At 35.0% G+C, this 18,078-nt stretch overlaps 2 protein-coding genes and 2 pseudogenes across 2 annotated transcripts; 1 reads left to right on the top strand and 3 right to left on the bottom strand.

Moving 5' to 3' along the window:
• Positions 1-207: 207 nt before the first annotated feature.
• Positions 208-4,731, bottom strand: LOC145112710 (AMP deaminase-like; annotated as a pseudogene).
• A 536-nt stretch (positions 4,732-5,267) lies between these two features.
• On the top strand, positions 5,268-6,884 carry LOC145167050 (agglutinin-like). The gene is made up of 5 exons (XM_079086157.1): positions 5,268-5,395; positions 5,497-5,712; positions 5,787-6,077; positions 6,180-6,410; positions 6,500-6,884. Exons 1-5 carry the CDS (start codon positions 5,393-5,395, stop codon positions 6,761-6,763), a joined length of 1,005 nt encoding a protein of 334 aa, XP_078942283.1. The 5' UTR covers positions 5,268-5,392; the 3' UTR covers positions 6,764-6,884.
• A 4,488-nt stretch (positions 6,885-11,372) lies between these two features.
• On the bottom strand, positions 11,373-12,802 carry LOC145167127 (agglutinin-like). Its single transcript, XM_079086246.1, has 2 exons — positions 12,244-12,802; positions 11,373-11,984 (listed from the first exon to the last, which is right to left on the bottom strand). Exons 1-2 carry the CDS (start codon positions 12,586-12,588, stop codon positions 11,484-11,486), a joined length of 846 nt encoding a protein of 281 aa, XP_078942372.1. The 5' UTR covers positions 12,589-12,802; the 3' UTR covers positions 11,373-11,483.
• Positions 12,803-16,918: 4,116 nt separating this feature from the next.
• On the bottom strand, positions 16,919-17,767 carry LOC145112716 (agglutinin pseudogene; annotated as a pseudogene).
• Positions 17,768-18,078: the final 311 nt, after the last annotated feature.

Genomic DNA, 18,078 nt, shown 5'->3' on the forward strand with positions numbered 1-18,078 from the left:
TTTATAAAAACACCATCAACAATTGATTGCTTCTCATCATAGTGTGCCCTTTTTTGCTCCCTAAAGCTTCTTGCACTCTTCCCACTTTCATTATCTGAAAAAAAAAGGATGAAGGAACTAGGAGAAGAAGGAACCTTGATCTTGATGTCCATCTATTTCATCTTCATCATCCGAAGATGTCCATCCAGAATGCAATCTCATTCAGTGCTAAACGGATTTCAACTGAACATAATCCAAACCACCTTCTGCAAAAAATAAAAAAGTGTAAATTGTAAGTAAAATGACCACATTTTAATGATTTTTATAAATAAAAGATGAATAAATTTATATACCATTGAAGTTTTTTTTTTCTGATGTAACAAAGGTAAGCATCTGTTCCAAATAGGTTGGATTCCCATATATTTGCACATATTCACTAATCGAGGCCTAATAAACAGAAATTTTTATGAAATAAATCAAATTCAAATGATGTAATGTGTACAATTTAATTGGTACCTGTTTCAAGAAAACATGCAACTGGGGATGTGAATCTTGATCGATTAAAACATTATCCAAAATTGTCTGAAATGATGTCACAATTCCCATTTCTTTGTATATGTTGTAAAGTCGGGGTAGCTGAACAACACAAGTATGCATATAAATTATAATGTTAGTTGATATTAAAGTATAAACATTTGGTGTCTTTTAAAGTATTGTAGTAAGAGATCACCCGAATCAACCAGACAACATTCTCACTGTATAATTCATTGTTTACAATCCAACTAGCTAAATTGTCCCATTCACTTTGCTTTCTTCCATATATAGATATTCTGTATTCAGCCATCTGTCAAAAGGCAAAAGCTTTAAGTGTAAGTGTAAGTGTCATGCATGGATCAAAACAAATAAAAGGAATAAATAAATAACATGGATTTCAAAACTCACTTGTCCCATTCACTTTGCTTTCTTCCATATATAGATATTTACTCGCTTCAAGATCTGCAAACACTTGGCTTGTTACCTCAACAAGAAAACGACCTGAAAAAGTAGTGAAACTTACCCTGAATAAGATTGTCCTGTTTCAAGAAAATCTCCCGAAGCCTACTTTGACCACAGGGGTTGTATTTCAGATTGAATTTATCAAAATGATGAAATGTGCACATCTAATTGATCAACATTCAGGTCGTATCTACATTTAAGACTTATGATTAGAAAAAAAAAAACATTCACACAAGAAGATATAATTGTTCTACAGATAGTAAAGTTACCCGGTTAAATCCAAGCTCTCAAAAACCTCTTTTAAGGTCAGATATGTCCCATCACAAAATATTACAACCTGAAACAGGAAAAAGGAAACTTTGATTCATGCAAAAGAGAAACACATTTTTAAATGATCAAGAAATAGATATGAAGCATTACCTCATCTGGTTTCTTTTTGAACTTGGACTTAATGAACCTCAACAGATGCTTTTGATTCATGCTATCTTACAATCTTTATCTGCATAAACATGAACCACGCCATCTTCCATTTGAAAATAATGCTGCAACCATTTGAATATCAAGTCAAGATTCAAGAAAATAAGCATCAAGAACAAACTTGTGTCAGAAACTTCAAACCTACATCATATTTTGTCTCAGGGGTATACTCAAAAGGATTTGGATTACGCTTTGGAGAACTAAGATCAGATATAACTTGTTTCTCCCATGGAGCAATGCTTTCTCTGAACACATAGCTCTTTCGCATCTCAAGACAACCTTGTAATGCTCTATAAACCTCTGCTTCATCAGAAGATGGTGTCTCTGCAATAAGAGGAGTTGGAAAGAAAGAAGATTATTCAATTTTCAAATACTTGTGTATGTATGTCTTTTCCTGCATAGATGAAATTACAAACAAAAAGAAAGAGAGAAGATTACCAAATGGGCTGATTCTCAGCCTTACAAAGGTCTCGTGCTCTGGTTCTTTCCTAAGAATATCAGCAGCTACAGGATCTGGTTGAACACCATGCAGGTCTCCAGATACACTATGCTCTCCATTTGCATTATTATGTTCTGGTAAGCTCCCATGACCCTGTTTGGTAGATGCCAAACAGATGTTAAAAAGCGTGTGTTTCAAGATGGAATATCAGGTATCAGTTACAAACACACACGGAGATCTAATAATGTATCAAAAGCTTACAGCATTTCCATTAGTATGAAGGTATGTTGTATCTAGATCAGCATTGTCAGTCATATCAGCATCTTCTTCAGACGAATAGGAAGTAGACAGAGAAAGTAAAAGGGAAGGATAAGTACCGATTGGAGAGGATACGTGATGATTTGAGCAATGATACCTCCGCCAGCTCCGACAAGGCCATTCACGACGGTGTTCGACATTCCTCTCCGTCGATGATTCCTGTGAGAGCTATGAAACCATAGAAAATCACAATTCCAGTTTCAAACACATAATTGCTAACATAAACCCCAATTCCAGTTTCTAACCGAGAATTACTAACCTAGGTCGCCAGAGTGGGGCTTGTAATAGTTAGAACTCGTAACCGGGGATGAAAAGGAAGCCGATAGTTGGAATCGTCGGTGTTGAAGCTGATCGTCGGTGGTCTTCGGCAACTAGCATGATGATCGGTGGAGAGAGGAAAAAGATTTGCCGGTGGTGGGAGGTGTGGAAGTCGTCAGCGGAGAATCTTTGACCGATCGATCGAGAGAGACCGATGATTGATTACTTAGCGTGCGTGAATGAAACGAAGGGGCTGTTCCAATTTTGGCCGTAGAGAGCTGTGAGGACGACAAGTCGTCCCTATAGCTATCCCCAAAACGACCTTCCCCATTATTTCCGTCAAAGGATTTAAAAAATATGTTATTTATTTTTTATTTTTTTTATTGGAGCGAGAATTCGTCCCCATAGGTGTTTCAAGAACGCGCCAAATTCACTTCCGTTCCCGCCTAACATGTTGAGACGAGAGGTCGTCGTTGTAGCTTCAAAAGTCAAAAATAATTAGTCAACTCTATGGCAACAACATGTCGTCCCTATAGGGCGACTATTGCGATGACATATGTTGTCCCTATAGATCTCGTCTCTATAGGTGCTTATTCTTGTAGTGTATGATATTCCGAGGTGGAGTTGTCCTATAGGAAGAGATAAAGCAAAGAGAAAGCTCAAGGGTGTCGAAGTTTCTTCGAGTGAGGAGAAAAGAGAGGGGCTAATGGAGTTAAATGAGCACATCCAAAGAATGTTGCAACTTGCAAAACAAAAACAAAGAAATCGTGAGTGGGAGCTAATGATGAAAGACGTTTCAAAATTACCCGAGCGTCAACGTCGAGTTGTGGAGAAAATTAGGGATGAGTTATAAAACCGGAAAACCGGACTGGAACCAGAACCGAACCGAAATCGGAACCGGTATAACCGGAAAATGCTTAAACGGTCAGGGTATTGGGTCTAAAAATCAGCCTTATCCGGGTTCCGGGTATTCCGGGTCCGGGTCCAATGGATCCGGGTATTCCGGGTTTTAGAACCGGATTTGTAAAAAAACCGGAACCAAGTTAAATGAACCGGAACCGATTTAGTGGGCCTTGAACCGGAATTTAAAAGATTATTCAAACAATATGCCTACTGATGAATTACAACAGATCGACCACTCAAAAATGAGTTCTATAATTTAGAGTTTTCATTTCATAGTTAAACACTTTAATCACAAAGTTTTGTATCCAAAACAAATTTCGAAATAAATATAATCATTAAAATTGTTTTTGTTGTCATGCTTGTTCTAAATTTGCCCTCTTCCCTTTAACAACATTATTTGGAATCTAGTAATTCTCTGTCAAATTACTATTTTGCATTTTTACCCGAATTTTATACTTCTATTTATTATTATTATTATTATTATTATTATTAAAAGCTACAATCCTTGGAACAAAACAGAAAGAAATAAAGGTAGTGGTTATTAACTTATTATTCAATATTTCGTTGCTCATCTTTGATAACTTGATATGTCACCGCCACCACAAACTATCATTTGAAATTTTTTACCTTTCCATCTAATAGTGTTGATATTTTATTTCGGTTGAAGATTGGACTTTTAAGGTCGACTTTCGGTAAATTGATGGAACCATTCAATTACTATGAAAAATTATATCCTGTTGCATTGCATGTGTATAATGTTAGTAAAAGAAAAAATATATTAATATTAACATAAAGTCTCGTAATAAATACCTTGTCCTATTTTTTTCTAACATATTATTTTTTTCTTTTGTTCCAAAATTTCGGGTTTCCGGTTCAATTTTCGGGTTTCCAGTTATTTCGGGTCTAATATACGAATTCGGTTCCAATTATCAATTTCTGGTTCCAACCGGTTCTATACCCACTTTACACGGTTTGTTACCCGGAACCGAACCGGAACCGGTTCCTATATACCGGTCCGGTTCCCGGTTCTTTTAAATTGTCAATTCCGGTTTCCGGGTCCAGGTAAACCGATCCGGGTTTGGATCCACTTTCATTCCTAGAGAAAATGCAAGAGAAGCTTATGAAAAAAATATAAGTTTCACAAGTAGTATTAAGTCACGTTTTAAGTCAAGTTTTTAAGCGTTTAATTTTAAGTCTAGTATTGAGTAGTTATAAGTCTAGTTTAAGTCAAGTTTTAAGTAATATTTCAAATGTTGTAGTTTTTTTTTTTGTAATGAAATGTTTTTTTTAAACATTTAATTTAATATAAAATATAAAAAACAAAAAAATATCTTGACCTACCTTTGAAAATTACATGCCATTTATGCTATATAGCAAAAATTGACATGACAAACAAATGATGTGACATCATAACATGTAATTTCCACTCCCTCCAGCCTTACAAAATATCTATATATTGTTTGAGAAAATGAACAACATACTCTGAGTATTTCAAGAAAAAGAAACCGGGTTACAAGGTTATAATATAATTAAAGAAGTTCACTGTTGTATTTCGTGTAATTTAATAAACATGGAAATCATAAAAAATAAACTAATAGAGGATTTCAATATCTTTAAATAATACTGCTTCACTAATCTATAACGTGTTTTTATTGCAAGTTTGGTAATCATTTTTGTATTAGAGATTTAAAAGATGATCATTTTGAGATGTATTCTCCTTAGACCCTAATCATTTTAATTAATGAATAGTTGTAAAAATTAAGCATAAAGTCTTTGTAATTTACCTTTAAATCGAAGAAAACGTAATTTATTGCAATTTGTCCGCTCGTTTCGTTTCTGAAGATGGAGTCGGTTGATGATCCCTACACTCTACACACTAGGCCTTCTTTTTTTTTTTTTTTTTTTTCTATTTCTTCAGCATTTTCTGCATGTTCCTTATTCCAGTTTCAGTATATTCACCGGAGCATACAACTGAAGAAGGCAATTAGAGTTTATCCTTTCATCCTGTTTCAGTAGCCAGATATGGTAGACTTTCAATTTTTTATTTTTCCATTCTTATTCTATGAAAAAACAAAAATACTACTTTAATGCTTTATGAAGCTACAATGATTTTTAATGGGTTACAGGGAGGTACAAGAAGTAATGAAGGGTGCATAACTCTTGGACCATGGGGTGGTTCACAGGGTGAAGACTGGGTAATTATGCCTGAAGGCGGCTTTCTTAAAAAGATCACAATCGTACATGCAGGGGTTATCGATCGCATTAGATTTCAAAGTGATTGTCATACGGGTAAAACTGAAACCTCCATTTTTGGTGGAGATGGTGGCAACAAAACTGACATGGTAATTGATGTTATTTCAATACCTCTTTGATCTCATCAAACACATTTGTCGATGACATTTCCTCAATTCTGCAGATTTTAATTGACTACCCAGACGAATATTTGACTAATATAAGTGGGACAATTGGTCAATTTGGAGGTTCTACTGTAGTCATGTCTTTATGCTTTCGAACAAATCAGATTCGTTATGGTCCGTATGGTAATTCAGATAAAGGCACCCCTTTCTCATATGATGGTAAAGATGGGATGATAGTTGGATTTTATGGTCGTGCTGGAAAATACATTGATTCTGTTGGGATTTATGTGATTCCTAAATCACTAGCATTATATCCCAACTTTGCTTGTAGAGACAAATCTTCACATGGGGTTCGTTCTATGGTCTCTGAATTTCATTGTCTATTCTTTTATGCTTTTAGCGTTTAACAAGTGTTAGATACTTGTGACTAATTTAATTTCATTTCACTGCAGCTGTGCTGTAAGATGTCTGCACTAGGAATGGCGAGTGGGGCAGGACCTTGGGGGGCTGCTGGAGGTAAGCCATGGGATGATGGAGTTTTCTCACATGTCAAACAAATACGTGTTTATTTAGGAGTGTCTTTGAAGGTCTTTTGTGGCGTCCAATTTGAATATGTTAAGAGGGATGGTAATTCCGTTTTGTCACAAATGCATGGAGGAACACGTGGCGATAAAACAGAAGTGGTAATGTGCAAAAAAATACACTTTTTTTGTTTGCTATTTGTGAGTGGCATTACCGGTGTAATCTAATGGGTAAACCTTAATCTTAATAGGTTAATTTTGATGGTGAGAAAGAGTATTTGACTGGGATATCGGGCTTTTACGGACCTGTTGAAGTTAATGGGTTGGAAGGCATAACTTCAATTTCATTTCACACAAACAAGAAGATGTATGGGCCTTACGGACAAGAAAGTGGAGAAGGGTTTGTTTGTTTTACTTCAACATCATCATCATCATCGCCCGGGAAAGTGGTTGGGTTTCATGGGAGGAATGGTGACTTTCTAATCGCAATTGGTGTTCATATGGAGTATTTCTGAAGATGATGATAGAAGAAGAAGCTTTGACTTTTTTTTTTTTTTTTGCTAAGATGGATGTATTAATGGTAATTTAATCAAATTTGCCAGTCCAGTCCTCACTTTTGATAATACATGATTGCCGTATTTGGGTTTTTTCTTTTTTGTGGAACTCTTACGTTTGATGGTTATACATTATTATTTATGTTTTAAAAAAAAACGCAATCCTAATTCTCATCATTATTCTTAGCACCAATGATATTAGTCACTCTCCCAAATCACATTGAAATTAAACATTTGTATGAACAATTTATATGTATTTCTGAATTATGATTGTGCTTTTCTCATACTTAGAAATTTTATTTAGGTTTGGAACTAACTTAAATGGTGTAATCTTTGATTAATTTATTTAAATTTTTTATTTTAAATGTGTTAATCCAAGTTTAATCAATTATGTAGTAGATTGGGTTTACAAGCCAATTAATAAATTGGTTGAATCCGAACCAAAATGATTACAGCCGGCTAGAATAGGAGAGGATCGTTGATGGTTTTTTATGTAGTCATATCATCTAGTGTGATGATCAAGATGGCCTTGAGGAGTCCATGGTCAGTTTAACTTTAATAATAATAGCAGATGTGGGAGTGTTGAGTACACAATTTACAATTATTTATCTGGATTTGTTAGGTGTTAGCTAAAGATGATGTTGGGTTTCAAATTCTCTAGGCATATTGGGCAAAATGGTTCTTTAAAGAGGCAAAATAAGCATGCCTCTTTCAATAAGCACATAACACCAAAAACTATAGAGTAATCATTTTTAACAACCAAATGAATAAACACATACACACATATGAGTGTAAAAGATGGTCAACGGACCCGGTTAACCCAACCGAGTTAAACCAGAATTAGAGAAATAGGTCGGGTTTAATAGGGTCTAAAAGGAAAAGCAAGTTAACCCAACCGATTATGACCCCAATTACCGTTCTACAACCTTCTCGATTGCCGCACACATTGTTGCTTCAATTCCTCTTGACAAGAGGAAAACGACATCTTTGCTGATCAGGTCGTGAAAGTATATGATAATGTGATTGTCACACCCCAAAACCAAGAACGACGGAAACGTTCGGGGGCGGAAGACGTCATGTACAATATCACAACAATGAATAGTAGTAAACAAGCAACAACATCATCCATTGCATTAGTAATATAATTTTAATACAAGTGTGTTCTGTCAAGTTAAATAGACACCAAAAATATACATCAAAATAAAAGATGAGTCTTGAACGAGCTCCATCTTCTCAAAAACCTGGCACCGGTACCTGTCTACTGGTGACCTAAGAATACAAGTTATTTTGAAAGAGTTTATCAGCTTTAAAGCTGGTGAGATCATAAGTATTTTAGTGTCTGTATTTGTATGAAAGTACTTGTAAGAATGTGATGTGTAAGTATGCAAAAGTTTGTGAATGTTTGTAAAAGGTTTGACTCTCCTAGAAAACCCTATGTTTCCTACTAAAAGTAGCCTTCTACCAAGGCATCGAGTGTCTGTGTGTGTGTCTCTTGTAAGAGTATGTATTTTCCCAAATCTGACTATCATTTACCAAAAATATAGTTTTACATTACTGTATATTGTGTGAAGATCACAAAGTGAATGTAATGGGAAAATGAAATAGTATTGTAGTTTTGTATTAAGTAACTACCACTGTACTAACTACCTTAAACCAATTGTAATTTAAAGTACCATGTGATCGGCCTGTATCCTGCTACCGACTATAGAACGCGACGATGTAAGACGTCGGAGAAAATGACGTTTGGCACCCGTAGACTTGCAAGGCCCACTGTAGCGAGCAGCGATGTGTAGGATAGTCAATCCAGTATAGATCTATACGCAAACTCATACGCTCCCCACTTAAGGAGATTCTGGATACAAAACGGTCATGACAGGTGATGCCATGCCCCATTACGTGGCTCACATAACTGAAATCGTATTCTTGTATATGTACTGTATGTACTAGCTGTATTATATGTTCTCTCTCTGTCCAGCATGTATGTTCTTTTGTAAAATGTATAGTATGTACTAACTGTTTTGTAATGTATTGTATGTACTAGCTGTATTGACTCATGTATGAAATGACTCATTGTATGTTTCATTGTTCTAGTAATAGTATTAGTAACTTCCTAAACTACGCCTATCGTAGCTTACTAGTAATGTTGTTTGAATGTTTGAGCATGTGTGTATACCCTTGCTACCCAAAGGTATTGAACTGAATGAAAGAAGGAACCTTTATACCTATATACATATACCTGATATATAACTAGGATTCAAACGACCTTCGGACAAATAACCGATACCCTAAGTCCACAACAGAATATAAGTGTAAAAGAGTTTAAGTAAAAGTATTTGACATGTAAAAGAGTTTGTAAAACAGTTTGAAATAAAACAGTTTGGTAACGCAGTTTGAAAAGTAAGAAATCCACTTGTTTGGTAGTTATTAATCACATATGATTGATATAATAACTATAATAGTTCAACTTGTATCCCCCCCATAAAAGCATTTAAAAACATTTAAAAGGTTAATTAAGGGGTAAGAACTCACCTGTAGTGAGTGGTTTGGATGAACTGATAGTATAGGATGCTAAGTGTCAAGTGAAGACTTGAACACACACAAGGATCCTAGTTAACATATAATAACACATATATGTATCCAATTAGTCATTTAAACAACTAGTTAACCAAGTTTAGACATCCTAGGACATGTAAAACACCTTGTTTAAGTGTTATAAGTACTAAGGATTGCATCTAAGGGTTGTAGGACTTGGCTATTGAGTTTGGGGTCCAAGGGTAAACTCTTTTGGAGTTTACGGTTTTGTGACCATCACTCATTGAGTTTACGGTCGTAAACTCCTGAGTTTATGGCCGTAAACTCATGGTACATCTACCATTTTGTGTTTTGAAGCTTTAAAGATCATAAGAAGCATTCCTACTTCAGGTTTAAGCCTTAGGAAGTGTTTAGGGCACCATTTCACTCCTTTGTGGAGTTTACGGTCCTTGGACCATTTCTCCTTGGGTTTACGGCCGTAAACCCAAATGGTTTATGGTCTTCTTGATGTTTTAAGTCCTAAGCACATCAAGGTTATGTTCTACACTAGTATCCAAGGCTTAGTAAGGGACTAGGGCACACTTTGGTACCCTTATTAGGGTTTACGGTCCAAGAACATCTTGGACCGTCAACACCTTTGATCTTGTGTTTCCTTGGTGTTTTCTTGATGATTAGAAGTGTAATAAGTCTTATAGCAAGCCTAGGTAAGAGTACTTACTATGTAGAAGCTTGAAAAGGTGCTAAAAGTCCAAGAACACTAGTGTGTGTTCTTGGTGTTCTTGGTGAAACTTGAAGATCTACACATTTGGAATGATTTCACGGATGGAATCATGTAAGATCACTAGATTAAGTAAGATATCAACTTATTAGGGATAGAAACACTTACAAAGTTGAAGATCAAGAAGGAAATTCGGATGATACTTGAGAGGATTTGAGTTTTGGATCTTGAAAAGTTAAAAAGTGATTAAAATGGCTAAGTGCCATATTTATACCCTTGGAGTTTACGGCCGTAAACACCTTGTTTAGGCCGTAAACTCCAAACTCTTGGAGTTTTGGGACATTATTGCTACACAATAAACCCTAGGGCATCCTCTCTCCTGAAGTACTAGGCTTTAGAATACTCAAACTGACTCTACACAGCTCAAAAGTTAGCAAAAACTGTTCTGACTTCTATTGAAGTGAATGATTGTACAGAATAGAAATTTCGGGTTGTCACAGTGATCATGTTTTGTCAAATATGTACATATATGTAGAAACAATGACCAGGTTTGTCAAACATGTGACAACTTGTTTACTATTTTGAGTTCTTTGTTGATCAAATTTATGTTGGGAACTTGAGTTCTTTATTGATTAGGTTTATGTGAAAGAAAATATATGAAAATGTTACACTTATTTTTGCTTATGTTTATGATTTTTGAATTTCTTTTCGTATAAGATGTCAGAGTCGATAGAAATTGATGATGAAACAATAAAAACAATGAAACCTATTTGTGTGTGAAATGATCAATGCCTTAAAAAAGACACGAAGGGACTATGAAGATGAACCCATGCTAGAAGGGATTTTTTTTTTCGAAAGAGACTAGAAGGGATTATTACATTCCAGTTCAAATGACCTCTGTTATTCAAAAAATGTTGATGTTAAAAATCTCAAAATCGTCTTTTAGAGTGCAAACCTTGGCAAAATAAAAGTTAGGTTCAAACTCAAATTGCTTTTGATCTTGGTGAAACAAACAATGATGGCGTGAAAGTTTGATAAAAAAGAAGGTAAAAGAGCTTAATCACACATGATTGTAAAAGTTGAACTTCCTTAGTTTTGCCCAGGTTGAAGTATTATAATAGAATTAATAAATTGTTAATCTCATGTTCTTAATAGAGGCACAATAACACAAGTGTGTTTTAAATATTGTACATCGAAGAGAAAAATAACCTTCATGAATCAATTCGAAACAAACATGGTAGGGCATGATCGCTTAATTAGAAGTGCCAAATAATTTTTACATACACGAGTTACTCAAAAAAAAAAAAAAAAAAAAAAAAAAAACCCGAACATGGCAATCTTATATTATCAAAAGTGAAGAGTAGCAAATTCGATGCAATTACCATTAAAACATGAAATATTAGCAAAAGGTCTACGCTTCTTCCATTATCTTCAGAGATACTCCATATGAACACCAATTGCAGTAAGAAAATCACCATTCCTACCATGGAAACCAACTATTTTCCCAGAAGATGTGGTTGATGTAAAATAAACATACCCGGCACCTCCACTTTCCTGTCCATAAGGCCCATGTTTCCCCTTGTTTGTGTGAAAAGCGAGGGAAGTTATACCTTCCAATCCATCATAGCCTTCAACAGGTCCATAATACCCCGATATTCCAGTCAAATACTCTTGCACACCATCCAAATTAATCTCCACTTCTGATATATCCCCATCATGATCTGTTCCTCCATGAAACCGTGACAAAATGAAATTACTATCCTTTTTAACATATTTGAATTGGATACCAAAAATCACTTTTGAAGGCTCTCCTATTTGAACCCTAACTTGCTTGATAATGTTGAATACCCCATCATCCCATGCTTTACCTCCTGAAGCCCCCCAAGGTCCTACATCCCTTGGAATTCCAAGTGACGACATCCTACAACATTTCTGCAAATGAAAAATGATAATGCATATAAAAAAATTACTTTAGAACAACAAAAATGTTGTTAAACAACAATATAAAGAATACTCTCATGTTTGACTGGGAATAAAGTTTAAGGCATAGCAAACCAAGTAGCGGTCAATATTAAAAAAATATATGATTGCATTCAACCAATTGAATGCTATAAACACTTTACAGTGATTAAAACTTGGCAAAAGGGTTGTTGTCAATGGAAATGATGCAGTTAGAAAGATTAGAATGAACCTCAGATCTGGGATTTTCTTCAAATGAAGAGTTCCGGCCCATTGCTAGTGATTTTGGCATCACGTAAAACCCAATAGACGTGATGCATGTGCTAAAACGTCCATGAAATCCAACAAGCACCCCACCTTTACCCTCGTATGAGAAACGAGTGCCGTCTTGAGAATTACCATATGGACCATAACGATTCTGATTTGTGTGGAAACATAATGACGTCACTAAATAACAAGTAGTTGTCCCACTTATTGAAGTTAAATATTCATCTGGATAGTCGATGCAGATGTGCAAAAAATGAGAAGTGTAGTTCATAATGTGCATTGACATATACAATGACATGCATCGAGACATATTCAGATAAGAGCGGTTACCATGTCCGTTCGTTTGCCACACTGGCTACCAAAATAGGATTTTGTCGTGCACCTGTGCTACTGTCGCTTTGGAATTCAATGCCATCAATACACACTCCATGTAAAATACGAATCTTTTTAATAAACCCATCTGGTATATAAATCCACTCGTTCCCTGCTGAGATCAGTGGCGGACCTTAGTGGGGCATTTGGGGTCCCGGGCCACTGCTCAATTTCCAGCACGCAGTGTAAAATTTTTTTTTTTTCTTTTTTTTTTTTTTGGTTTTTTCTATTAGGTGCACCCGCTTGAAGTACGTGGGAAACCCCTACTAAAATATTCTGCGTCCGCCACTGGCTGAGATGCTCATGCCCCATGGTCCAAACGTTATGCATTTTTCTAAAATGGTTGTATCTGCCTGCAAAGCATACAAATGCCTTAAATAACTTCACAACTAATTAGCGCATAAGATTAAACATAATCAATAAAAATGCCAAAAAAGTGAACCACTACCATCGGCCTATTGAAATCACTATAAGTGGATATCCCCCCGCCTGCACCAATACATCATAGTAAATCGTAAGTAAATTATTAACAGATTAGAACAATGTGCTTAATGTTGATAAGAAAACTAATATTCTGGCATAGCCCTTTCTTTACAAAATAATAATAATAATAATAATAATAATAATAATAATAATAATAATAATAATAATAATAATTCTCTGATACAAAATAATGTCATTGGAATTACACATATTAATTAAGCGCCACCTAAATTAGATGGAAATTACACACTAAATGAAAAGAACAATCCATCAGTCGGTAGTGAAATTACTATCTTGAAAACTTTCTAATAAGATGGCTATCAAATATAGTTTGAATATGTATCCATTCATCAAAGTCAAACGCGCAAATACTGTTTTTACACGGAAACAAACTAATAAGAAAGGTTGAAAGTATAATCTCTAATTACCTTCTTCAAATGAACGTCTCGAAGTTGGAAGCACGAACATTCATTAACAGGGAATGCTGAAGAAATAGAAAAAGAAAAGGGGAGTAGGGCTCAGCGACTCTTTAATTCCTCTCTCGTAAACTAGCGCAAGCGACTCTCTAACTCATCTGTGTTCAGACTTGAGAAGCGAAACGAGCAGAAAAATTACAAAGGCCACAGCCAGCTCTCGTAAAAAATTGCAAAAAGCCACAGCCATATCTCGTGATCCAGCTTACTGTGGCACAATGATAAATTAGGGTTAACGTGATAAATGGCGTTTTCTGGCCGGTAGCGGTTAGTGGGTTTTGATTTTGGAACGTTTCGTTGAAACCTTCCCCATATAGCTTTTGATTTTGTAACGTTTTGTTTAGGTTAAAAGTTAAACGCTGCTATCATCGGACGAAGTTTTTTCTTTTTTACTAACGTTTTTTTAAAAGCTAGAAGTCAAAAGTTCTCTAACGCTGCGTACCGAACACACTCAAAAGTTAACCAACTTATTTTATGTTTTAAAACACCATTTAAGTATTCAATAAAAAAAATTGGGGTAAATTACACAGATGGTCCCTGTGATTTAGGATAATCTGCATGTTCCCTGACAACTTTTTTTTAACTCGAACCGTCCTTGTATTATATTTTTGTTGCACGCTTGGTCTCCGTCCATTTTAGAAACACTTATTTACCTTTACTGATTTCTTTTACATTTTTCAATTTATCAATTAATTAAATTTGGAAAAGAAATTAATTGGATATTAAAATCTGATGGGACCTACCACCCCATTACTACTCCACCCACCTCTCACCCTCTTCTCTCCTATAAACAACCTACGTCTTCTCCAAAGAACACCCATAGCTCCTCCTCCGGTAAGATTGAATTGATTTCTGAAAACCAAAACCAAAGTTATCCTAAATCAAACCTAAAATCCAACTTGAAACCAAAATCACAGTTAGCCACAATGAAATCTAATATCCTAGAAACCAAAACCAAATGAGATGAAATAAAAACCTAAACCCATTACTAAAACAAACCACTTTTTTTCTTCAGAAACCTGAAACGAATCTGAAACAAATGTCAGAGCAATTTATAAAATATGTTTTCATAAACATCATAAAGATTTTGCATAAAATTTGATGCTTCAAGTCGACGATCCAGTGGTGACCGGCGAGAGAAAGAAGAAAGAGAGGGGGAATGTATTCTGATGGGCATGACGACCTCTGGACAACATCACCACCACTAACCTCCGACACCACCACCACTACCTCTTCACCAGAAAAAATAACATCGGTGTTCAGATCCAAAAAAATACGCTAACCTAGAAATCCATTCAAGAGATCAAAGCCATTCAATAAATCAAATTCATTAAAAAAACATCTGATGCAACAAAAAAACCATATGATGTAGCAAAGAACCGATCTGATGCAGAAGCTTTGATTTCTTTTGATTTGAAGCCTAATCGAGTGGACCTGGACTCGATTTGTCTAACAAGAGCATAAACACAATTGATTCTTCAAGATTTTCGGTTAATTTGAACCTTAATCGACCAGGGTTTTATGTGGAGGTGGGGGTTTGGTCTGAAACAACCAAGGCAGTAACGGGATCTAGGGTTGTTTTGCTCACCAGATACCAGACGAAGGACGTGAAATACTGGTGATTTCTTACATGAATAGGTGGTGGTCAACAAGAATCAACAATACCATAACTGCTTTAACTCCAACGATGAACGGTGGTGGTGGTGGTGGTTGAGGCCGACGATGGCTTTTAAGAAGGAGGTCTAGGAGAATAGTTTAAGAAAAGGTAAATGGAGGATTGTAGGGGTGCGTTTATTTATTTATTTAATTTATATAATAATTAAAATCAAATTATAAAAGAAATAAAAAATATTATTAAGGGTAAATTAGTCATTTTATTTTGATCAGTGACTAAATCCCAAACAAAAATAAAATATAGGGACGGTCTGAGTTAAAAAAAAGTTTTAGGGACCAAACACACAGATTACCTCAAACCACAAGGACCATTCATGTAATTAACCCAAAACATATATCATAAAAGATAAAGAATTATTGTTTTGTTTATAACATACCATTCAGACTATTATTTTGTTTTTTAAAATACTATTCTAACGATTTTCTTTTTAAATGGCAAACTAACTAATCTATGTTTAAATACCATTTATGTCTCCTAAGAGACTTAATTCCATGACCTCTCATTTGAGAAAGTCATTCTTTACCGCTAGGCCAAAAGAGATTAACCCATAAATTTAAGGGAAAAATAGAGTTTTAAGAGCATAACTAATTCTAATGGTTACCTTTACATTCTCTAATAAACCAAACCTAAACCGACCACATTGCCTCCTTCTCTACATCTATTTTGTCATATGGCTTCCTCATACTCCCTTATATTTTGGTTTCCTACTTACTCCAATTTCATTTATGAAATTCATAATTGAAATTTGAAATTGATTGTATTTAATTAATGTGATTTCAGGATAAAAGGATTTTTTTTTGAAATTGCCTTTATCTCTACTCCTGGTATCAATCAAATTGGTTTGGTAAACCCCATTTTCTCTATATACCATTTCTTATAATCCTTTACTAGTCGATTCTCTTCTGTTTTCTTTTGATTTTCGGTTTGAAATTTCTATTTTGTTATTTAATGTCGTTGATTTGCAAGTAAACCTTATTTCATGTGTTTGTCATTTCACCATCTTACTTATTCTTCTTCTTTGCATGAAATTCGAGAACAATATTGTTTCCCCTCTCTCTCTCTCTTGCAATTGTTATGTAATATTGAGTTCTTTAATTGCTTCTCCTTTTGAGGCTTACTTGATATAAGTTCTTTAAGGTTTAAGAAACAGTAATTACAAGTGAAGACTACCGTCTTAAGTGGAGAAGCTCTACTTTAAGTATTTGCCTTCATCAACTTCCTAGCCTCCTTGATGATTCAAAATCAATAAAGGTTGTTCATCTTTTCCATCTATGGTTGTTTTATCTTTCCATGGATTGCAAGATGATCATTGGTGGAAAATAAACTAGTTTATGATATTCATTTTAAAATGTTTTCATTGCTAAAATCAATTTTTTGAATCTTATTTTGAACCACAAGGTAGATACCTATGTAAGAGTTTCACCCCTATCACCCCTATAGGTTCTTCAAAAGAAACCCCACCAAATCGACATATTATATGTACATAAAAAGTTTAGACTACCAAACACCTGAGGCAAAAATATCAGTAAGCCACATCTGAGGCAAATGACTACATAGCTTGATGTAAAAATCATCCATTCATGTATCTTAAGCAAAATGTCTAGGATGCATTGCAAGTAAAAACTCTTCCATCATCTTCAGAAATACTCTGTATGAACACCAATTGCAGTAAGAAAACCACCATTCCTCCCATGAAAACCCACTATTTTCCCAGAAGATGTGGTTGATGTAAAATAAACATAACTCGCACCTCCATTTTCCTGTCCATAAGGACCATGTTTCCCCTTGTTTGTGTGAAAAGTGAGGGAGATTATACCTTCTACTCCACCATAGCCCTCAACAAGTCCATAATAACCTGATATTCCAGTCAAATACTCTTGCATACCATCCAAATTAATCTCCACTTCTGATATATCTTCATCATGATATGTTCCTCCATGAAACTGTGACAAAATGAATTTACCATCCTTTTTAACATAGTTGAATTGAATGCCAAAAATCACTTTTGAAAGATATCCTACTTGAACCCGAACTTGCTTGATATTTTGGAAAACCCCATCATCCCGTGGTTTACCTCCAGAAGCACCCCATGGTCCTACATCCCTGGGACTTCCAAGTCTAGACATCCTACAACATTTATGTAATGAGAAGATTAATAACAGATGTGAAAGAGAATAACAATCAAACAAAATATAAGAACCTATTAAGCTAAGTGAATGTTATAGATATTTTATAGTGATAAACATTTGGAAATAAAGTTGAAGGAGATGGAAAAGACGATAGAGTGAACCTCACCTCAAATCTGGAATTTTCTTCTAGTGTAGAGCTCCGATCACATAAAACCCAATAGATCTGATGTATCCATCAACATGTCCATGAAATCCAACAATCACCCCACCTTTACCCACATATAAGAATGGAGTGTCGTTTTCAGAATTACCATATGGCCCATAATAATTCCGATTTGTGTGGAAACATAACGTCATTAAAAATCTAGTTGTTCCACTTATTGAAGTAAAATATTCGTCTGGATAGTCAATGAAAACGTAACATCCCAAAAATTATAAGGTAAATATTTCATTTTTAAATCAACCATAAAAACCATTTATCCTTTTCAATCATTCAAAAGTATATCAGAGTAAAAATAGTTATCAGAGTACAATCCTAAAATCATAAAGTTGTGGAAACATGGGTGGATGCATTGTGATCAAGCCGAGCCTTTCCCTTTCAAATCGGAAATACCTGAAACCATAACCATAAACTGTAAGCAAAAAGCGTAGTGAGTTCCCAAAAATAA

The sequence above is a fragment of the Lactuca virosa genome, chromosome 1 (assembly GCF_052849685.1).
Source record: "Lactuca virosa cultivar CGN04683 chromosome 1, Lactuca_virosa_CGN04683_v6, whole genome shotgun sequence".
Classification (NCBI taxonomy): domain Eukaryota; kingdom Viridiplantae; phylum Streptophyta; class Magnoliopsida; order Asterales; family Asteraceae; genus Lactuca; species Lactuca virosa.